This window comes from Lytechinus variegatus, chromosome 16, assembly GCF_018143015.1.
Source record: "Lytechinus variegatus isolate NC3 chromosome 16, Lvar_3.0, whole genome shotgun sequence".
Taxonomy (NCBI): Eukaryota; Metazoa; Echinodermata; class Echinoidea; order Temnopleuroida; family Toxopneustidae; genus Lytechinus; species Lytechinus variegatus.
The window spans coordinates 4,194,894-4,220,063 of record NC_054755.1 but is presented as its reverse complement, the minus strand read 5'-3'; the positions used below and the strand labels follow the sequence as shown (position 1 = coordinate 4,220,063).

The 25,170-nt window shown below is 34.7% G+C and overlaps 1 protein-coding gene across 11 annotated transcripts in view; it reads right to left on the bottom strand.

Annotated features, from left to right (window-relative positions):
* LOC121429483 (guanine nucleotide exchange factor DBS-like) overlaps positions 1-25,170 on the bottom strand; it is a 114,868-nt gene that overhangs the window by 14,616 nt on the left and 75,082 nt on the right. For 10 of the 11 annotated variants that reach the window (XR_005971939.1, XM_041626508.1, XM_041626516.1 and 7 more), the window contains 6 exons: positions 23,386-23,505; positions 22,530-22,727; positions 16,168-16,359; positions 12,806-12,820; positions 10,640-10,906; positions 438-547 (listed from right to left, as the gene is read on the bottom strand). Coding sequence is in view for 10 of the 11 variants with exons in the window: in XM_041626508.1 (XP_041482442.1) it covers positions 438-547; positions 10,640-10,906; positions 12,806-12,820; positions 16,168-16,359; positions 22,530-22,727; positions 23,386-23,505 (902 nt within the window). In the remaining variant the exon portion in view is untranslated. The remainder of the gene's footprint in view (positions 1-437; positions 548-10,639; positions 10,907-12,805; positions 12,821-16,167; positions 16,360-22,529; positions 22,728-23,385; positions 23,506-25,170) is intronic. The other variant, XM_041626511.1, reaches the window with a different exon arrangement.

Below are 25,170 nucleotides of genomic sequence, written 5' to 3'. Positions count from 1 at the left end.
AGCATCATCAGACACCATCACCATCATCACCACCATCATTATCATCATCATCACCCTTATCATCACCATCACCATCATCACCACCACCATCATCATCATCATCACTTTCATCATTATCACCATTATTACCACTATAACCATCATCATTATCACCATCATCATCATCATCATCATCATCATCATCAGCATCAGCATCATCTTCATCATCATCACCATTATCATCACCATCATCATCACCATCATCATCATCATCATCATTATCATCACCATCACCATCATCATCATCATCATCATCACCATCACCATCACCATCATCATCATCATCATCACCATCATCATCATCATCACCATCATCATCACCATCATCATCATCATCATCATCACCATCATCACCATCACCATCATCATCATCATCACCATCATCGCCATCATGATACCTGCGCTTATAACTGAGAGAGTTACAATCCACATCATCTTGGAATTCACCATCACTGCTGAAACTCAAGGGTTGCGAGTCATCACGGATAATCTCAATCTTACGGTCCAACTAAAGAAAAGAAAGGAAAAGAAATAGATGTAAATCATATCAAGGAAATGTTAAAATTTCAAATTGCCTTCTTATCAAATACTAAAAAAGATTTTTGTCAATATGTTTATTGAGTCATAATTCCTCTTTATTTATTTGTACGTTCACAAAGTGAAGGGGGATTATTTCTATATTTGAATATATTACTCATGAGCAGGAGCTAGTTTTGCTACTTCATTCCTGCCAAATGACACTTTTATTGATCCCAGGAGCAATTTATAGGGAATCTTTAGCAAATTATGAGGACTATTTTGGACATCATTGGGTCAAACCTTGACTCCAATGCATTCTGTTGTTTGATGTAGTGGAAGAGATGGGGAGCTTTTCATGGATAAAAAAATCACTACTGCAAAAGACTTTTATCTGATTTGCTGAGAGTTAATTAGTTAGTGAAAATCACTGAGAAGATATTCATGAAATGCTCAAAAGTTCTTGTGCCAGGTGACCTAGGCTGGAAACCAAATCAATATGCTAGTGTGTTTTGGTATGGAGCTATTAGACCTCATTACCTACGTATATTTCTTTAGACGTAAACTAAGCTACTGATCCCTATGATAGGTAATTACTGAAGAAGTGAATGTAATAAGAATAATAAATCATTAGTGGTCTCCATGGATGAGTTTATCATTAAATGTCATGTAGGGGAGCCAAATACGACTCAATCCAATAACACTACATCGTTTTGATTTATATAGTTTTTCTTTAATTATGAAGCATGTATCTAAACCAAGCTAATAAAAGGAAAAGAAAAAATATAGCCTAATATTTCAAAAAACAATAACCATATCTGAAGATGGGCTGGTATTTTTAAAATTATTTCATTTTATCTCAGTTTTGAAGATGCTCTTGTGATAGGTTGATGTGTGCAAAATTGCATCTATGTACCAGCATGCATACCAAAAGTTTGTGATATTATGCAAATGTATGATAAGTGAATGAAATAATAGATTGAACGATCATCTAACCAGCCCAGATATCTAAACTACTAGTTTATACCAATTCAAAATCACTCTGCTAAAACAAAAACATGTTTTGAAGGAATCCATAAATCCCTTATCACTACCAAACATGCAAGAAAGAATGTTTTTATTTGATAAAAACAGGAAAGAAAGAAAAAGAATTATATTTTTATTTTCAAAATTATGGGAAGACTGGCCAGAGAAAATACTATGTGTTTTACCCAAGAATTACCAAGATAAATGAGCCCTCAAAACCAAGAAAAAAAATGATAAAAAAGATCGAAAGCAAAAACTGTGACGTTGTTACATAATGTTCCATTCAATCAATAAAATGAGCTTTACACCAAGTTCAGGAATTAATCGATCATCTGAATGCAGCATTACTAAAATCAATGATATCACTAAAATCGATGTCATTATGCTTTTCTCTTGCTGAGTGTACTCACAAATTAGAACTAAAATTGACCACGCCTAAATATATGTCCTGTGGTTAATGTTAAACTCTTCCTTGTGACTCATGTTAAATCTGATATTTTTTTTCTCAGGAAAGACATCTTCTTCTTTCAAGGCCTCTTCTAGTTCCCTCTCCATCCCTCCTAGATGTCTCACTGATTTATAATATATCTAATATTGCATTCCAGGAGATGAATAATTGTAAATGTCTGGGATGTTCTAACTGTACCAGTTACTGATAAAGACAGATATAATAAAAAAAACCTTTTTTGAAGAATTTGTTAAATGGTTGGATATAAGTATCATAAACAAATTTTGGAATTAAACTCTGATTTTTTTAAAGGTAGAGCTCTCCAGACACGATGTTGTCTTGCTTATTATGGACAATAAAGTTATTTAAATCAATTCAATGAATTGATATATTTTCAAGTTCTAAAGACAATTTGCTCCCCCTCTCTCTATCCTCTTCTTCCTATAAAATGACTATACCTGTATTGAGGTATTGAAAAACAGAAAGACAGAGACATTAATAAAATAAAAGAGTAAAAGAGATAAAAGATTGAGATACAGTGAGAAAGATAGGGATAGGTAAACTTAGAAAAAAGTAAGATGAACAGATATAAACTGAGTAAAACAAAGAGAATGAGAGAGAGATGGGCATATAGTAATTGTATTGGCTGTCTTGAGGCATAAAAGGGAATTTGAAAGAAAAAAATGTAATTTTTCAACCCCACTTTACCCCTCATGTCTAGCATGCCAATAAATAAGAACAGTAGTCAGGTTGTTAGGGGGTATATTTTTTCTCGATAAACTGGGTGACAACAATTTCTTCCGGCGACAATTGCTCCAGGCTTTATTTCGTCTATGGTATAGGGATAGGGTTGCAATAGGGTTTTATGTTAGGCTTAGGATAGGGTATAGTGTTAAATCCAGGGATGAAGTTGGTCATTCCATTAAAGGAGAATGAAACCATTGGAACAAGATAGCTTGTGTGAAAACAGAAAAATCCAAGAAACAGATCAACAAAAGTTTGAGAAAAATCGGACAAATAATGAGAAAGTTATGAGCATTTGAATATTACGATCACTAATGCTATGGAGATAGCAAATTGGCAATGCGATAAAGATGTGTGATGTCACTTGTGAACAACTCTCCCATTACTTTGGTATATATTTCACTAGAATTGCCTCTTTTATCACATCTATTGATAAATAATGTGTTCTGTTTACATGAGGGCATGTAATACATATTTTTTAAGAATACATCATGGATAAAGAGTTTGTATCATCATAAGAAAAAGCAAAAAGAGACATTTTAAGGGTATTTTATAGTCCACCAAAGGGAAAGTTGTTCATCAGTGACATCACACATCCTTGTCGCATTGCCAATAGGAGGATCTCCATAGCATTAGTGATTGCAATATTCAAATGCTCATAACTTTCTCATTATTTGTCCGATTTTTCTCAAACTTTCTTTATTCTTATTCTTTGATTTTTCTGTTTCTACACAAGCCTATTTGTTCCAAAGGTTTCATTCCCCTTTAATGTGTGGAATTTGCAGCGGAGCAATTGTCGCTGGAGCAAATAACATGGAACCATAACCTGTTCTTAAGAGCAAACAAAGTTACCACAGGTGACAGGTGGTGGAAATTCTGCTATGGTCACAGGTCACACCAAAAGAAATGACTCCAAACCGATCAATGAGACATCATTTGAAATAATGTAATACCTCTGATCGGTCTGGAGTCAGTTTCGTTGGTGTGACTGTAAACATACAATTAATGTTGGTAGGGGAGGAACCGTGGAGCATTTGATGAAACAAATAGTGATTATCACCGACAATTTTGGTCAGAGCCAATTGGATGCAAGTATTTCAGTAGCTTATAACAAATAAGCAGGGAATATCACTGACAATGCTACATCCCACCCTGTTTCATATCAATCACAGTCAACATACAAACAAAGCAAAAGGGGAGGCCTCTCTTCGTGTTGAGAATATAAGACGTCCCTTTCATAAACCCAATTAAAATGAATTAGGCGGCTAAAAGCAGCATAATTTGGTCGTAAAATTGGAGGAGGACAAGAGTTATCCGCCTCACTCTGATACTGCTATTATCCGCATAATAGCAGCATTGGGATAAGATTTTGAGTTTATGAACGCATTTCCAAATAATGCGGATAATTGCCATGTTGCGGTCACAAGGTCACCCTTTTCCAACACAACCGTATCAGAGGGGGCGTGTCCAGTTGTCATGGCGATTATCCGCCTTTTTCAGGACGGGCGCTCGTAAAAATAATGCGGCTTATTTTTCGGAGTTTATGAACGCAATTTTTATTGAATTATCCGCATTACTCTTAGGCGGATAATTGGAGGATAGGTTTATGATGAGAATATAAGGCGTCCCTGGAAGACTCTGTTTAGTCATACAACAATTTGTAACATTTTTCTTGCAAGACTGTATGGACAATCAATGATCATATAAGAGATATCAAACAGATGGGGGATGAGCAAGTTGTACGATTCATCACATGTGCTTTCATCTGTTTTAAAAACAATGAGTAACCTATTGATTCTCTGCATGTCAGAGGCAAACCTCCCACCTGTCTATTATAAAACCGTAAAGATGATACGTCCCTTGAACAGTTTCCTCATTTGAAACATCTAGCAAAGAAACCCTGTCCATGCAGACCATCTAAGTAGCGATTCATGAAAGGAATTGTCAGAGTTTTCATCCGACAAGTCCTATTTCATCAGGCAGTTACCATGGTAACAGGACTACTCAGCAAATCAAAATCAAGTAAAGTTGTCGGATCCAACAACTTGTCAGACAAAAATGTTGATGAAATGCTCCCGAGCTCACCACTTTTCTGGTCTTTCTCGAATAGCAAGCCGGGTTGCTTCGCTCCCTTGCTTTTGAGTTTCTTCAAAAAGTTTCTGTGTCTTGCCCCCCTGGAAAAACTGTCTGTGTACAGCCATGGTGACAATTAGTATTTTAAGTAGGGCAAGGCGGGGTAAGTTGAGCATAGGGGCAAGTTGAGCCACCACCCCCAGGCTACCAAAGAATGAGTCAAACATTGTGGTGGTGTCATGTATTGATGACCCATTGCATAACCCTTAACCCAACAACTTTATTTCAAACTTTAAACAAAAAGTACTTTTTTAGAGGGAAAAATACACATTTCAGCCAAAAAAGTAAAAAAGGGTGTGAAATAGTTGCTTTTGACCAACACGTCTTTAAATATATTGTAGAAATACAAACAATATTGTTAGACCAGGCATGGATTCTCATTCTTGTCATAGCTTTTTTACATGATGAATGCATAAGAAATGTGTGGATGTGAAAATATCGCAATAAGTTTGGACTGGGGTAATTTAAGCAAAATCAACATGGGGCAAGTTGAGCCATGTTAATTCTTATGGTGATGTATAATAAAAAAAAATTAAAAAACGTAAAAAGCCATTGATATGCAGGCAGAAAGGAGCAAATTCACATGACAGTTCTTTTGCTTTTAGAAGATGTTAGTATTATTGAGAATTAGCAAGTGAAAAGATTTTAAATGAAAAATTGACATCCTGGTTCTTCCTGCATACATTTTGTACATAGTTTTTGTGGCTCAACTTACCCCAGATGGCACAACTTACCCCATATATGGGGCAAGTTGAGCCATTTGACATCAGTTTTTTCAAAGGTCACGATGACCTTCAGTGTGGGGGTAGAAAGTTATATATAGGTGAAAAACATTTCCCAAGAATCAAATTTAAAGGCAAGGTACTTATTTCTACAATATTACTAGTCATATCAATTCTAACATGCAAAATGCAAAAAGTGTCACAACTTACCAGCCTTCCCTTACTTAAGGAGCTATCTCTTTCAGCATAAAAGTGCATGCATGGTCAAAGGACAATTATGGTCAAAATACAATGGAATGCAAGAAGGTGCAAACTGAAGACCTGAAATTCCATTATGAATGAATAATTTTAATTACAGCGTTAGGTAATCTCGGATTAGTTACAGAAATAAAAAAAGTGCTAAAACAAATTTTTATATCCTAGCCAAATCAGGAATAAACATTGGAACTTGCAATCAATTTTCTTTTCTAAGTTGCATTTGAAAGCAACTCTTACGGTAGTAGGCACCAGGAATAAAATATATGCCCCCCCCCATAACAGAAGAGTTGGCATGCCAAACAGCACTGGAAGAATCAAGAGGCTCGAAACAGCTTACTCTCCGCACTTGTTGTAATACAATCCAACAATTAGCTCATACTTGAATCTACTCTAATAGTCCCACTAATACAAGGTCATGATCATGATGACTCAGACCCTTGCCTTCACCCATCACTGGCTCATAATTGATGATTACCAAAGCTTTCTCACCAAGTCGAGCCACCCAGAACAAAGCAAAGAACATGACGAGCTATTCCCAGACGAAACTTGTCCCTCCATCTCTACAGTATTTCCATCCAAGGAATTGACAGTGAGGAAGCAAGGTATTATCGAGGATTTGGTGCTTGGAAATGGACCTGAGAGGGCTTGGTAATGAACCATAGGGGAAAGAAAGAAAACCTCACTAAATCCGCTAATACCTAATGACGACTTTCACAGGTTTTGCTGTAATTTGATCAGTTTCAGCCACAGGTCATCCACTATGAGGGCGAAAAGGCCAATCCACAAAACTGTATAAACTAAATCAAATTTTAGGAGCAAAATAGAACCCTGTCCTCATTTGATACTGAGAAGGTCATGGTATAGGAGTCCTCACAATTTGGCAAACCTAATTCCTAATGTCTTGTCTTAAATTTCATTTTGGAGGGAAGGGGGGGGGGGGGATTGTGATAATTATTGGAAGGGGGGCCAGGTGCAAGAACAGGTCCCAAGCTGTGGGCACAGGGTATCCATGACTCTCAATGGACGAACTTTACAATCAACAGGGCAGGGGAAAAAACAGACAAGGATCATGGAGGACAGCAGACAACCAACTCATCCTTCTTAACCTGTTGAATACTGAATTTTACAATTCTACTAGGCTTGGTGTACAGTCCACATATTTCCAGTAGGTAATGTGTTAACCCAGTCTGGCTAATGATTATCTAACTAGTTATCATCACACATATTGCTTCACTGTCCTGTAATATATAACATACCATTAATGGTATATGTAACAACAATATTGTATGGTGACATTATTTTTATAAAGACATCTGATTTGTAAAGTAGAGTATAGGACATTGAAATGGTAATTATCATTTTTCTCCAATTGCTACATTAAGGTTTGATGAATATACATGTGTGCTGTTTAAAGATTGAAGTTTCAATGAAAATTTCAAGAAATTTTAATGAATGTTATATATTTATTTTGAAAACCTGCTTTGAAACCTGACAATATCATGAATAAAGAGAGCTGAAATTATATATATCATGCTTTGCATTCATGGTATCTGGAGCAGATTAAAATTATGACAAATGTTATTTTCATTTGCAAAATCAGCATTTCTGTGTTACTGGTAGATCTAAAACAGCTTAGGGTTTCGAATCAGTTTTAGTATGATTGCATTTTTAGAATGGTGGGACCAGATTCTGGGGTTGAATAGCGGTTGAGTAGAATATGATTTTAGGATGTAGGACCAGATTGTACAGGTTAAATTGATTGATGGTGGATATATACCTGCTCTCATGCAAGCCCTGTTCCTGACAACACTGACTCAGTTTCCTACTCTAATTACAGGATTCTTGCTCTCTCTCTCCTTCTCTCTAGCCATCTTTCTTTATGCTCACTCTTGCTTAGTATCTTTTCCCTATTCTTTGTCTCTCTCCCTTTATATTCATGCTCCTCCTATGCATCTTCCACTTTTCCTATCTCTTAAGTTTCTTGTTTCTACATTGCCTTCATTATGATTGTCACATTAGCATACTCGTATTGTTTTATATCTACCCCCCATTTCTCTCTCTCTCCATCCATCCATCTCTTTTTCTCCTCTTTTCTCTTTCTCCTTCTCTCTTTACTCTTTCTCTTCAAATTAATATCCTTTATATCTACATACAAGTGCCTTTCTTCCTCTCTTTCTGTCTTCCCGTCTGACAATCTATCTCTCTTTCTCTCTCCCTCTCCCCTTCTCATTCGATCTTCCTCTCTCCCCTTCTTTCAATCTCTCTCTCTATCCCCCTTCTCTCTATCTATCCATCTCTCTCCCACCAGCATTATAGATGTCTATCTCCACCTTACTCCACAACTCTATTAATAAAGCATCTAAATCTAACGGTGACTGTGAGTCAGACAGATACACACAAGCTCACATCACGGGGATGAAAGTTGTTGAAAACCGACACCAAGTGGTGCATAAAATTCGAAAAATAATTCAATCACTTCCAAATGGTGAAGAAATAAATGCATGAAGGTGAGGAGGAAGGTTTATAAGCTGAAAATAGCAACATAATCTAACAAATGAGATCCAAAAATGTACACCCGAGCTATCCCCTTCAAGCACCCTACCATCATAAGTTTCTAGTTAGTGGAAGATTGTAACTATTCTGCAATTGTCAAGACCTTAATAAACATTTTGCAATACAGCCCATAACAAACCTTTAAATATTCACCTTTTTACAAAACTGATAACTCAAAACTTTAGTATAGCATCTAAATCTCAGATTAAATTTTAAGAGTTCTAGTAGATAATGTGTTCAACAGGAACAAAAAAGAATTTTTAGCTCATTTCACAGCACAAAACAATTGTTGATTTATTTCTTTTGATCAAATTTGAAAAAAGGAATTTCCATGAGTAAATAGTAAAAGCTTAAAAAAGCAGCAGCAGCATCAGAAAGCATTTTAAACCATGAAGTTCCAGATATAAGAATGATCGAGAAAGCAAAATATCCAATAAGATATATCCCACATTCTCAACCACAATTTCTGCAACACTACAAAATGATAAGCTATAAATATATATGCACCATTTCTTGTCAAAGAAGCATTTTTTTTCAAAGAAAATCATCCTGCACTTCCCCACATGCAAAAATATAAATAAAATGAAAAAGCCAAAAATGATTTAAACAGATATAGAGCTAGTTTTGTAATTGATGCGTGGCATTTCTTTAGAAGAAATGGTAGCAAAAATTGAATATGAAAGCATCTTGAAAAGTATGTTATTGATTTTTGTTGCATTTTTAAAAGCAGATTTGACTAACTTCGGGCAAAAGAAAAACAGGTTGATAGTCAATCCATGGTTGCAGCTAATTGTAACGAAAAAGAATAAAAATTAAAGAAAAGAAAAGAAAACAAAAGAAAATCAAACAATAAGCAGGGAAGAAAAAATATGTGAACTTAAACATAATATCCTATTGGGAACATCACTCCAAACCATGCAAACATATAATGGTACTATTTATTTAAACCATCTTACTATTGTTAGGTTAAAAAGAAACCAATGATGGAATAGAAATAAATTAACTCAAATGTGTAACTTAGGTGTTCCTACTTTTCTTGAAGAAGGAAAAAGAAATGAATAAACATGTTCTTCTCAAAATAATATTTGGAAAGAAAAAAAAGTTAATTAGTCCTATTCTCTTTGAGAAAGGGTATTAAAAGTCCAACAGCTGTGAAACAAGACATGAAATTTTACAGAAATAAAATCTTGACTGCCTTTATCTTTGGTCAACACAACAAAGGGAATTATTTATTTCCAAGTTAGGAAACAGAAAATTCCCCTTTACTTTTTAGCTTTAAATCCAGAGAAAATGTTGTTTCAAAGTAATCATACGAATTGCACTTCAGACATGTTACGAAGGATTAGTAAGCTTCACTGTGAGCATGCAACTTGATGAAAGGAATTATCATCTTTGCCTTTAACTAAGACTATGTCACCTTCATTCTTTTAAGCTACGGTCACAATCATACAGACAAAAAAAAGAACCTACTCAAATAATTTTGGGTTTGGTCTGGAGTCAGTTTAAAGGACAAGTCCACCCCAACAAAACTTGATTTGAATAAAAAGAGAAAAATTCAACAAGCATAACACTGAAAATTTCATCAAAATCGGATGTAAAATAAGAAAGTTATGGCATTTTAAAGTTTCCCTTCATTTCACAAAACAGTTACATGCACATCTTGGTCTGTATGCAAATGAGGAACTAATGACATCACTCACTCACTATTTCTTTTGTATTTTATTATATGAAATATTTTTATTTTCTCATCATTGTCATGTGAAATGAAGTTTCATTCCTCCCTGAACACGTGGAGTTATTTTAACATTTTGTGCTTCAGGCAAGGAGGTCCTAATCGTCAAATTCGTAAAAAATTGAAATATTGTATAATTCAAACAATAAAAAACAAAAGAAATAGTGAGTGACATCATCGACTCTCTCATTTGGATGTAACTGGCTCATTCATATAACTATTTTGTTAAAAATAAGCGAAACTTTGAAATGTCATAACTTTCTTATTTTACATCCGATTTTGATGAAATTTTCAGCATTGTGCTTGTCTGATTTTTCTCTATTGATACAAATCAACATTTTTCTGAGTTGGACTTGACCTTTAACCAGTGAAACCATGACATAAATAAAAAGTGGACTTCAGTTTCAGGTTCTGATCTAAAAAAAAAATCATTATTATTGGTAATAATAATGATAAACAATGACTTACCTTCTGTCCCTTGCCTTTCTTGTGTTTCTGTCTGGGTGATAGAGGGGCAGAGTTACCATTCTGTGGGACACCTAGCTTGCCGGCCGAGGGTGAACTGTGGGGTGTGGACGACGTGGAGGACTGCGGGGACTGCTGGAGGGGGGCCACGGGGGCCATCTTGACCACCGGTCGCTCAAACTTGGCGATTATGTTCTTCAGACCTTCCCGTCGCTTCTCGAAGAGTGACCTGACATCCTCCATCTTCGTGACAGCGTCTCTTACAAGATTCTGTGACCGGCAAAATAGGCAAAGAGATTTCTGCATAAAATACACTAAACTAAATCTACATGAATAAAAAAATAGTCAAATAAATTCATATTTATCATGTATGACAGTTTATCATTTCTATCTCAAAATTGTCAGTTTAAGATAAAGTCTATAAAGAAGTGTGTCAGTACTGATAATTTTATAAAAATACTTTAATACTGGAAGGCTTTAATAATATAGGGTATTTATATTGCGCACATATCCACTTTGTTAGGTGCTCAAGGCACTCCTATATTACCCGGCTAAGCTGGGCGTTCATAGCGCACACAGCTTTTTAAGGAATTACTTCCTACCGGTACCCATTTACCTCACCTGGGCTTTAAAAAGGTTTCTAAAAAATTTCAAATGGAATATGTACTTGTTAAATTATTTTTAACAATCATGATGCAAATCTGCAACAGATAAACAGTATTCTCTCATGAAAGTGTTGTAGATCGAGTAGCAAATGAAAAACTAATATAAGAGTCTTGTTTAAAAAAAAAAGACATTTTGTTTATTAACCTACAATTTCAAGATCAAACAATAGCATACTAACATGCAAATAAAAATGTGAAGAAAAATAAAAATGCAAATTCTAATCCAATAATTACAAGAAACTGAGGATAAAAAGTAAAAGAGAAGTATGAAATAATGTCAAAAGTAGAAGAGAACAAGCAGTACACTGTTGCACTGATTGTAACATCAATGGTATCTGCTATGGTAACATGAGCCAATCAAACTCAAGATTTCAAACTTAGTTACAAGTTACCATCAATGTTAAACTTCCATGCGATGGGTCCAATGTGCACTATAAAATGCAGTCATGAATATGAAAGTAACAATAGAAATGGATAATAAAATAATGCAAACAATATCATGTGAGATGCAACATGTTGCCAGTAATTAATCAAAGTAGGTTAGAAGTAAAGAAAAAGAAAACACGTCAATTAAAAACTTGTTATACTTGTCCAAAAGGAACTGCAAAAAATTAACAAAAACAACAAACTAGAAATAATCCAATTATATATAAATGAGTGAAAAAAAATTTTGTTAAATAATTAACAACTTAAAGCTGACATTTAATGAACGAATGGCATATTCAGTATAGGTATCATGACTACGACATCCCCCGTTTCATAAACATGTAATCAATAACAACTTATGCTTGAGATGAAGATTGCTCATGGCCTTTTGGCAAATTGCAGGATTTCAGTGATTTGTAGCTGTAGCTTGTCATTTGTAACAAGCTATGTAAAATAGGGCCCGGATGTTACCCACAATAGATGCAATGACCAACTACATTCATTCCACTAGTAATACATGTAGTTAGCACCAACTAATACTTCCAATAAACTGATAAGTGTTTATCAAGAAAAAAAAATTATTTGAACAGCAAATATTATACAAAGGACAATAAAGGCATCATGGGACAAAGGCCATAACACTTTCATTGTTCCTGTTTATTCTGTGATGAACAACATTTTTACCATTTTTTTTTATCTTGCCATTTTCCAAACTTCTCATTCTTCTTCCTATTTCTTCCAAAATATCATGTATCCTTTAATTTTATCTCCCAACCTTTACCCCCCCATATTCCTTTACCTAATGTTCAAAACCAAAGTCAAAGACAAAGAAACTGTTAAAAACAAAAACAAGCATTATTATAATACATTAAAAAATTAAAAAGTGAGAGAAAAAGGAAGCAAAGCAAGCAATTATATTTAAAAAAAAATAACAAAAAATACTACATAAAGAAAGGTGCAATTTTTACATGCTTCAGCTCATGCCCTCATGAGTAATGCATTTTGTGGGAGGGGCTAAGCATGGAAATAACATACAATATGCAAATAGCAAGGTGCATTACACAAACCCACTAGTTACCTTATGCTGCTCAAACTTGGATGGCAAATAGGAGCGTTTGGGTGGGAGGAAGGAAGGAAGAAATTATATTGGAAGGGACAAAAATGAAAAAGAAAGAGAATGAATGAGAGAAGGATATAATAAGGAATAATACCAAATAGAAGGAAATAAAATGTAAAGATGAAGATGGAAACACATTTAAAGCAAGATAGATGAAAAGGAAGAAAATATACGAAATAGGAACAGAAAGATATAATGATTGATGAGGTAAAAGAGAGATGCAAGTCAGAAATATGAAAGACAAACCACGACCACGAAGGTGGAGTAGAGGAAATATAAAACAAGGAAAAGTAAAAAAAAAAATAGAAGTGGAAAAGTATTTAATACCAATGTAGAAGAAAAAAATGTAGTAAGAGAGAAAGAAATATTTTATAATGAAAAATAATAAGTGCGAAAGAAATTTAAATGGATAGTCCCACAGAATAATCCAAGATTAGGGGAAGAAGGAAGACAGAAATACAAACACAATCAGATAATAAGCATGGTTACTTGATTACATACACACATATATACTTCATTATGTAATACTAATAATAACAATTATTACACTTATATAGAACTTATTACTCTTTGTTTTGAAGTGATTTACATTATAATTATGTAAATTTCATTATGACTTGACTCCTATCTTTACTTTCAAAGACATAAAATTAATTGTCTTTCTAACTTTCAACTTTGTCAGTTTGAGATAACTAGCAAAATACAGTAAGTGTCATCCTCCGATTAAAAATAGTCCATGTAAGCGAAGCCCTCCTTAAACCATTCCCAACTAAAAGTCATTTATTGATCCAAAATATAAATCCCAATGAAATTGATAAAAATATCTGTTTTAATGTTTCAGGATATTAATTTATTACTTAATTCAAGGTTTGAAACGTGTAATTGTTATAGAAGGATGATATTGTTGACAATCAATTTATTCTGTTCTTTAATTTCCTGCACTAGTTCTTGGCAGGGGTCAAGCTTGTCAACAAATTTTATTTATAGTTGCTGACCATGGCATGAGACAGCACGTAGTAAAAAACAGTGTTGATATTTCCAAAATCTTGCAAATTTGAGAGTATAAATGAATCCAACCTATTTCAATCATGTTGTACAAAAAATATTACACTGTGACTTTAGAGTTAAATTAAATACAATGATTGTTTGATGGTATTTCTAGTTAGGGTATTTGTCTATGGCAGAAAATGTTTAAATATGTAATTTCAAATAAATTAAGTATTTTTTTCCTTCTTCATCATGAGGTTCACTTATTAACTGGTTAGAATATTTTGTTTATGATTAATTAATAAATAAATCAATGTGATTGCTTATTTCATTATCCATCAATTCATTAATTTGAATATTGAAATCATTCTTGGAAAAAAGCAGGACAGTTCTTTTGTTTAAAATACAAGGATGCAAGAAGTGCAAAATATGACCTGTTTTTAAGTGAATTTATTCATAAACCCACTGACTGTCACTAAACTATAATCAGAGTAAACTATAATAAAATCATGATGTATTTTTATGTAGGTATTTGTAATTTTAGTAAATAAAGAAATACAACATTTATCAAAGTTGTGATATTCACCCCAGAATCAAATATGTCAGTGGGTCTTAGAATAATAGCCTAATTATGTGCAAAATTGAATTTCTTCAAGCAATTTTGATCCAGCACCATAAAACAAAGAAATTTAAAATGGCAGTGCAATTATCATGAATTTACAATGAATTGTAAATTGACTTACAAACAATCTCTGGTAAAATGCATAACAGAAAAAATACAACATAAATAAACAATCAATCTGTAAATTAATATTGATTGTATGATAAAATACAATTGTTTGCAATTTATGTTTTCTAATTGTGTAACAGAGAACAGACTTTCAAAATAATTGAATATTCACTTCAAAATATAATTTTATATCCTGTCAAGTAACTTTCTGGTAGATATATAGTTGGCCTGGGAATGGTAGGGGGAGACTGTTACAATAGCACAAAGTGATTGGGCACATTGAAGTATAAGATATAAAGGCCCATATTCTGCTAGCAACTCATGTTTAAAGTTGTGGTCTAAGTATGGATAGCCAATTGTTACATAAATCACCAATAGAAGAGATATCATACTTCAGCTCACTTGGCTCTCAAATCATTTATGATTGTCTAGGAAGTATAAATAGATGATTATCTTCAGCATTGATGAATAAGGAAAGAGCACAGTAAACACAAGAAACATACAACTTAATAAAAATGCTGATACTTTTGGCGTCCCTACTTAAACTACAACTTTAAACCTGAGTTTAAGTTAATTCTGACTTCAGAACATGGGCCAAAGGGTTTGAATATCAACTTAAAAGATATATTTTAATGCAACATCTTGGAAATAGAACAACAAGGCATGCAACACATTGTGGATGACACACAAATTTAAAAGAGTAAGCAAAACCTGAACAAAAATACTGCTACAAATGTTTCAAGGGGAATATTGCTAACAAAATGATTTAAACTGCATTCCATATGACAAGTTGGTACAAGTACATAAATATGAATACTAAAAAGCAGATATATAATATGCAATATAAAAGTATTCAGATTATAAGAAGACTGTTTTTTTATTTTGGGATTCACTAAGATTACAAAGTCATATAAACAATTGAACGTTTGAAGAGAACATTTTATACACACTAACTTTCAAAGGTTTTCAAAAAAATTCAGATCAGCTGTGAATAGTACCCATTCAATCACAGGATTTAGATTTGAATTGTAAAATACTTTAAAATAAAACATTTTAAATCTAAAATCTAGAATTCAAACTGCTCAATATTCACAGCAAATCTGGGTTTATTGTTATGAAACCTCTGAAATTGGAGTGTGTATGCTTGAAAAAATGTTCATCGACTGAGTGAAATTAAAACCAAATAAAATTGACAACGAGCATTCACTATCTTTTAACCTAGAAATTATCAAAATTTGAAGTTATTGGACTTAAGCTGGGAAATTTGGAGTCATATCCGGCATCAAATAGGACATGCCTTTCCAAAGCCCAGAACAATAATATGATGCTAGCAAGTGAAAAAGCGTAATATAACGTTACCGACAGAACAGATGAGGGATGCGGAGCTCACTGGTACCCAGATGTCTTAGCATCAGAACTTACAATAAACCTGATGTACCAATATCCTTTGTCACTGCAATAATCCACAAGTATAAGGTCCTATGTGTATGGTTCAAAGCTGTAAGTCCCCTAGATGCTTATCGAAAAGCACACAGCCAGCTGTAATGATGATAGCATCTAATAAAAAAAAATCAGAAACTTCGAAGTTTAAGAGTTTGTAGCTTACCTTTCCCTCTATCGTGAGTATGTCGGCAAACATCTGACGAAACTCACGAGGGTCGCTGAGTTTGAGCTCCCGAAACCTGGTCAGTTCCTCGTCGATCTGGCGCAAGTACTTCTCGGCTCCCTCTTTGGACTGGGACTGATCCATTTCCTGCGAGGCTAGAAGCTTCATGCCGTCGCTGCACCAATCATCGGCCTGGGACGGGGAAGGGGCAGAGAGAGAGAGGGAGAGAGAGAGGGAGAGAGAGAGGGGAGAGAAAAGGAGAGAGGGAGTGAGTGTGATGGCCGGAGAAGGGGGTCAGTTAATTCTCTCATTACTCACGAGGAAACAAAGTTAACGAAGACTCTTTCGGTTATTCATTCCCCCCACAAACAAAACAAAAAGGGATATTATACAGATGAAATGAAGAGGTATACAGATATATTCATTCCCCCACAAACAAAGCAAAAAGGGATATTATACAGATGAAATGAAGAGGTATACAGATATATTCGAACAAGAAATGAAGAGCTCACATGTCCCTTTGAAAAAAGTCAACGAAAAGTTAACAAAGACTCGGTTATTCATTCCCCCCCCCCCCACAAACGAAACAAAAAGGGATATGATACAGATGAAATGAAGAGGTATACAGATATATATAATAGAAAATGAGAAGCTCACATGTCAGTCTGAAAAAAAAGAGTGAAAATCAGAGGAAACATAACAGATAAATAGAGAAAAGGAGTAAAATGGAGAGAGAGAGAAAAGGGGAAAAAGGGAAAGGGAGAGAGTAGATATATCTGAGAAAGAGATTACATAGTAAGAGGAGCACAGTGATGTGATGTAAGAATAAAGATGAAGTTTACTATAGATTGATAAATAAAATCTAGATGAATCATCCTTTAAATGTCATCAATTTCAATAAAAAAAATTAATCCTTGAGCAAAAATTACAGGAATGAGTGATATAACAGCAGCAGCTCCATGAATATTGAAGAAACTTCCCCCAAAATTTAAACATTAAGTATTAATTCATTAATAAACTATAAACAGGATACAAATAATTTATTTAGGGAGTATGGAGAATGATTAGAGAGCTTTTGCAGCACATTATGTATATGCAGTTAATATACTTACATTTTCTTTTATATATAAGTGGAGAAAGAAGGGAAAGGGATGAAAAGAAGCATGCAATACAAAGAGACAGACAGATGTTGAAGTTAAGGAAAGAGGATGAAGTGCAGGATACATTAATGTACATAATCATGTAGTAGAAGGATAGGGTTGCTACATCTTACATAAGACATCCTTCAACAAGATGTAATAAACAGAAGGAAAAGGAAAGCATCTCAATGCGATTGATGTGAATCACACTCACATGATATCCATTTAATAATAATAATAATAACAATAATGCTAGCATTTATAGGGCGCTTTATAAGGGTGATTCAAAACTCACAGGTGGGCTGACTAAAGTCAACAATGAATCCATTTAAAAAAAATAAAAACCTATGCTAGTGTTTAGAAAAGGTGAGTTTTTAGTAAGGATTTGACAATTTCAACAGAGGAAGCGTTTAAAAAAATCTTCATCTCTTTATCTGTCACTCTGATGCTCTGGAAGCAAAAAAAATATGCATTCCAATGTGACTTTATCTTTCCATAAAGAGAAGAGTAAGGCCGTATGCTCACAGATTTAGCAGTTGTTCAAATACAGATAACAAATGTCAAAATAACTGTATTATAAACTGTAAATAAATGTGAATATATATTACAAAATTGCAAAAAAGAAAGAGATATAGATACATGTACACCTTACATAGATCCAGAAGACTACTAATATAACTAAAATTCTTACATTATTTACCACTTATAAAACATATACTCAAAAAATAAAGATTTACTTGAAATATCAAAGTAATGATTCTTCAATCTGAATCTCTTGTTTAAATATTCATTGAATAGCCAGCCTTATTGTATAAAATGCATGGAAATCTTTCTTGCTGAAAGTAAAATTGATCTGTAAATAAAAACAAAATTGTGATTGATGGTACATGTACCTGTCTTGCTTCACCCCTGTTTATTTGCAAATTTCTGTTTTTCTCGAAAATTGGCCAGACCCCCTTCAAAGTTAGTAATAGCATTAAATAGTTTGGACTGTTGTACCCTTTTTAGACAGGCTAAAATTTCCTTAACCCCGTACTATTGGTGGGGCTAAATGGCAATTTAGCCCCACCTATAGTACGGGGTTAAGCTTAGCCCACTTTCGTTTTACACAGCGTTTTTGCAAAGTGGGCTAACCCCACCTATAGTACGGGATTATTTGGCCCTGCAAAAAAGCAGGGTTATCCCACCAATTGCGGTGCTAAGAGCAATAGTACGGGGTTAAGATCGCATGTGTAAAACGAAAGTGGGCTAAGCTTAAATAGTACGGGGTTAAGGAAATTGCGAGTGAAGCACTTGTACTACGAATGATCGACAAAAACCACTAGTCCGGGGTTAGCGAGTTTCGTGTGTAAAAAGCAAGCATTCCTTATCTGGGGTTAGCAATAACAATTTGGCATGTGTGAAAAGGAAAAAAAATAGTACGGGGTTAAGGATAGTACGGGGTTAGCGATAGTCCGGGGTTAAGAAAATCCTGTGTAAAAAGGGCATTGGAGTGTTGCCACCGGTGGTCAAATTGGCAGCAGGCAGCCAGCAGACAACCTGCCTTAAACCAGGCCATGGGGGACAAACACCAGGAAGGGTTCGTACAGGGGGGCAACTGGATACCAATTACAGGTGCTAATTCCTTCCCCCGAAATGCATTCCTTACCTCTATCTATTTCCTCATACAAGGTTGAGGGGCTGTTATGACTGGATTTTAATTAATATAATTTGTAACCACTTAGGCTTATTACTTTGCCTCTCTGCTTGTGCACTTTTGCACAACAATGTCGACCAGTAAGTCCTCAAGGCTTGGAATTCATAGAGTTTTTCCTAGGGACCTAATACTAGATACATGTACTCTATCTCCTACCTACTTGATGAATGAATCACAATGCTATAAGAACAGTTAACTCTTTTTATTTGTTGGCATTTTAGTCAAGCTGCAATGTCTTCAAGAATGGTTCCTTCATTGTTCATATGATCTGTCAAAATTGGCTTTTGCATTGATATTTCTGAAAACTGCAGTTGGAAATAATAGTAAAAAGTTCAGTGAACTTCATGAAACCATATAGAGAGGACAAAGTCAATTCCTAATTACTACTTCAAAGAATAATCCTTCCGAGACTAACTTTATTTCTGACATTATGAATGGCATAGGAAAGGTACCAACTGTAAACAGTATTAATTTGTATTTCAGAACCCCCAAACATATTTGCTCCTAAATTCATCCCTTCTGAATTTGAGAAAATTAAATGAAAACATGTCCATATTTGTTCTTAGATTCCCTTCCAATTCCATTTTCAGACAGTACAATGGACATTTATCATTTTCAATATTTTGTTTATTGTTGAAGACAAAGGTGTTTATTTGAAAACTATTTGGCTATAATCCTTCATGTAAGTCCATACAAAAAGTTCTCTCAAATTAGGTTTCTACATTTTTTTTTACAAATGGAAACTTTATTTTAAAGAAAAAATAAATAAATGTCACATGTGGTAATCAAATGCATCCTCCTTCTCCAGATGATTATCCACATATCTAATATCATATTTCAAAGTAACATGTCCCAGGTGTTCAAATATTTTAGTATATATACTAATTTTGATAAATGCTCACTCACTTGTCAAAAGGTTAATTGGGAAATCCTTTACAATTTTAGATTATTTGGAGGTCTAATCTCTGGGTTAGATTTAAGTAGGGGCAGCAAGGGGGTCACAATGACAAAAGACAGACAGAGAAGAGATAGGGGTACACAAAGAAATGCAGCGCAATAAAGCGAGAAGCAAAACTAAAAATGTGACTAGCAACAGATCAAAGCGGAAAGAGAGGTAGGAGAGATAATGTTGACAGGGATGATTTGATAAGAAAAATATATACACCTTATCACAAATTTTGGGAAAAATCCAAATTTTTTTAGATGAATTGACAATCAATCGTGTGATGTTTTGGCCTAATCTTAGTTTTTGTTTTAATCTGAAAAAGAGAGCTAGAATGCAATGTCAGAAGTAAGACTGTCCTAAAGATAAAGCATTGGGGTAGCTATGTTTTGGGGCTCATTTTGTTCACTCCGCTGATAATTTTCCTTTTTTTTTAATTAAAGTTTTGCTAGCCTGGCAGCAAACATTGCATTGGAGTAAAGAAAAACAGAGACAAAGAGCAAAGGGAGAGGGGGTAAGGAGATAAACTTGAAGTGGAATGAAGAGGTAAAGAGGGGGTAAAGATATGAAGATGAAGGGGGTAAAGATAGAGAAGGGGGAAGAGGCAGAGAGACAGGAAGGAGAAGGGAAGGGGGGGATAAGAAAGATAGAAGGGGGAGGGGGAAAAGGGGGTAAATTAAAGAGAGAAAGGAGGAAGGGAGGAGAAAGGGAGGGGGGGGGGGTAAAGAGATAGAAAGGGGGAGGGCGTAAGGGTAAAGTGATGAATACAGTGAAGGGTGGGGGAAGGGGGGTAAAGACAGGACGAGAACGTCCAGACTAAACAGGAAATGGATGGAAATGGTTCATCATACACACAAAATTTTACAATGATACAGGGAAAATTATACTGGACCTTTACTATAACCCACTGTACACCATCAAGTCCTATTTCAACCTGTCACTTTCTTTCCTCTTCACGTTGAGACGAATGAGAAACGCAAGGAAATGAATTGTGTCCTTCCAATATTTTTTCCAAATGTGTAATTTGGTGAAAAACATACAGACACGTTTCTGACATTTGTTTGGGACCAATTCATTTAATGATATCCTGGTCACATCCGAACTTCTGATTTTTCCGATTTCCTTCTCGACTGTTAACAGGCGATGGTAGAGTTTGTCGGTTCTTGTATTAGGATTCTGAACATTCTGCTTTCTGCACATGTGCTGAAAGAGCTTCATGTCTTTAAAGGTCAAGTCCACCTCAGAAAAATGTTGATTTGAATCAATAGAGAAAAATCAGACAAGCACAATGCTGAAAATTTCATCAAAATCACAAAAACACAAATCTATAAAAAAAGCTATAATAAGAAGACAAAGAAGAAAACGAAGAGAAGGAGGAGGAAGGAAGGGGAGAAGGAGGAAGTGGAGAAGGAGGAAGAGGAGAAGGAAGAAGAGAAGGAGAAAGGAGAAAGAAGAGGAGAAAGAAGAGAAGGAGGAGGGGGGGGGGAGAAGAGGGAATATGTGAGGAGGAGGGGAATATGTATGAACAAAATTTTGGTAATGAGAATAGATACCACAGTATAATGAGAAGAAGTGAAGAGAACAAGGATGAGCTTCAAAAGGTATTTAAAGGACAAGTCCACCCCAACAAAACTTGATTTGAATAAAAAGAGAAAAATTCAACAAGCATAACACTGAAAATTTCATCAAAATCGGATGTAAAATAAGAAAGTTATGACATTTCAAAGTTTCGCTTATTTTCAACAAAATAGTTATATGAACGAGCCAGTTACATCCAAATGAGAGAGTCGATGATGTCACTCACTCACTATTTCTTTTGTTTTTTATTGTTTGAATTATAAAATATTTCAATTTTTACGAATTTGACGATTAGGACCTCCTTGCCTGAAGCACAAAATGTTAAAATAATGGAATTCCACGTGTTCAGGGAGGAATGAAACTTCATTTCACATGACAATGACGAGAAAATAACAATATTTCATATAATAAAATACAAAAGAAATAGTGAGTGAGTGATGTCATCAACTCTCTCATTTGGATGTAACTGGCTCGTTCATATAACTATTTTGTTGAAATAAGCAAAACTTTAAAATGCCATAACTTTCTTATTTTACATCCGATTTTGATGAAATTTTCAGTGTTATGCTTGTTGAATTTTTCTCTTTTTATTCAAATCAAGTTTTTGTTGGGGTGGACTTGTCCTTTAAATACCTTTTGAAGCTCATCCTTGTTCTCTTCACTTCTTCTCATTATACTGTGGTATCTATTCTCATTACCAAAATTTTGTTCATACATATTCCCCTCCTCCTCACATATTCCCTCTTCTCCCCCCCCCTCCTCCTTCTCCTCTTCTTTCTCCTTTCTCCTTCTTCCTCCTTCTCTTCTTCCTTCTCCTCTTCCTCCTTCTCCACTTCCTCCTTCTCCCCCTTCCTTCCTCCTCCTTCTCTTCGTTTTCTTCTTTGTCTTCTTATTATAGCTTTTTTTATAGATTTGTGTCACAAAATTGCTTTACATATTTAAAGCATAACTTTTAATTAAACCCTGAATCCAAATACAGGTCACTGCTTTCCTTCATCCTACTCACCTTTTGTATCCTTTGATGGAGCTCAAGTGATCTCTCCAGCATGGTTCGTCGGTTTACAAGGTTCTCCTGAAGGTTGGAGGTTCTGCTGTCCAGCTCGGTGCACTTTGGCCCGATGCTGGCCGCCTCCATGGGGAACTTCTCATTTTTCATCAATTCCTCTCCAGTCAGGGTCAGCTGTTCTGACCTGTCGAAGGCCTCCTATGGGTCGAGACAATGAAACAAGAGGACAATGAGTCACAAAGAAAAGGATACTTGGCTATAGGGAGTATTTTATAAAACAAAGGTACAATGATTTAAATTATTGTTACAAGCTCCTGCAAATCCTAGCATCTGGTTGGCCGAGACAAATTAGTGAAATATCACTGACTAAATTTTTCATGTATCACTCCCTTTATTGTAACACCTTGGTTACACTAGAGTTTGTTTGTAACAAGCATTATTTTTTATTCATGAGTCCAATAAAATTGTTATATACATGCAAATAATTTTTGTAGAGGTTCATACAATGACTCAGAAATTATTATCACAATCATGATCATCAGCATTACTATGATGATTACTATCATTACTACCACCATTTTTATCAGCATCATCATCATCATTACTATCATCATCGTCATTATCATCATAATCATCCTTCTCCTCCTCCTTATCATCACCATCATCACCACTACCAACACAATCACCACCACCATCACTGCCACCACAACCACCATCAATGCCACCACCACCATCATCACCATCACCACCACCGCCACCACCACCACCACCACAACCATGACAACCATCATCATAATATAATATCAAACACAAAAATTGTCTCTTTTTCAAAATGCAATAATTATGCATTTCTTACTTTGCTTTCTTCTTCCAATTCTGAATGTCTTTCTAAGAATGTGTTGCATTCCTCGATTGCGTTTCCTATGCTGCTTTCAGAGTTTATCTTCTCTGTTATATTCTCAATCAGTAATAATACCTGGAGAGAGAGAAAATACAAAGAAAAAAAAAAAGATCACAAGATACCATACACTTTACTGAACAAAATAGTTGAATAAATAAGTATTATTGCTGTTTTAGCAGGTTGCCCACAAAAATAAAGATAAGACATGATATCCAGAAGAAATTGATATCATTAATTGAAACCGTTACCATCTTCCTGCATATGGAATTTAAATCTTATTTAATTTATCACTTGTAATTCAATGCCAACTCAGCCTTCTCAGCTGCAAAACTTGAATAAATTTATCTTGAATTACTAGTATGAAAAATCAATATATATTTTCAGTAATTAAAGCCCCATAGTAATGGAAAGAACCATATTTGGTAATTTACTACATTATTATTACATCTATTATCATTATTGGTTCATATTGAACATTTAAGTGCATAGTTAAATTTTCATGAAAAGGGGGTAACCACTTCATAAAGTGGATCTAAAGCATTTTAGAAATCCCCCCCATATCATAAGGTCATTGACAGCTGAAGTAATATATCAATACCTGAATCGATACAGCGATTGTAATTCAAGTAATGAAGATAATCTTGTGCTATATGGGACCAAATGTTTTGATATCTGAGACCTAGTCCGCTGGCTTGTTGGCTCAATTTTTTCCGATAAAATGAAAAATATATAAATGCAGATAATTCCTATAGCAGACGAAGAGCTTGGGGTAAGTTTCATATTTCATCGAATCAGGATGTTCATATAATTAAATCATTCTATAGGCACCGTGTGTATACTGCATACCTGACCTAGTAAAAATACGCAAATATGACACCAGTTCTAAAGCTCCATGATGTGTGATATATGTGTATAAACTCCAATGCTACAATCAAAACTAAGCTTATTTGGCTTGCATATACTGCTCAGTATTACTTGCTCAGATGCATATACACAGGCAACCGGGGGGCACATTTCATAAAAGTTATATACTATAACAAATCTGCAACAACAGTTTTAAGCTACTGAAATCCATCAATTTGATTGGCCGATAGTAAAATTTTTATTGAAATTGTGCATTATTTTGTTATTATAACAAGTTATTATGAAAATGGACCCTATAGCACAGAGGCTTGAAGAGTTGTTCGCTGGCTTGATTTGTTCTTTAGTGCTGCATTGAAATGCACCGGTCATAAAATAACTTTTTTTATTGCTCATTACTTCTTTCCTCTTTTATTGATTAGGGATAATCTCGTACTCTAGATTGACGTAGTCCAATTACAGCTATTGCAACCAGGGTGCCCAGAGCGGAAAGATTAGCAATCAATTGCAATTCTAAATAACATACGCAATTTGATTTTCAGCCAATCAAAAAAGCGTATTTGGGACTTGTGCTTGACTTTTTGAGTTGTGATTAAATGGGCCAAATTGCTGCTCTCTACAATATAAAACCAGCTCATATGCTGTTTGCCTTCAATACGAAACATATACAAGTTGCTTACAAACAAACCATTTTCACATTATTGTGACAACTACATTCAAAATGTATGCATGTTTACTGGGTACTGCTTTGCATTATATGTGCAACAGTACAGTACGCAAACCATACATGCTTAGAGTGTCACCTAAACATAAGACTTCAAGCCAGGGTCTTATGTAGAGTAATAATCATGAAATACTCAAGTAGAAAACAAAACCAAG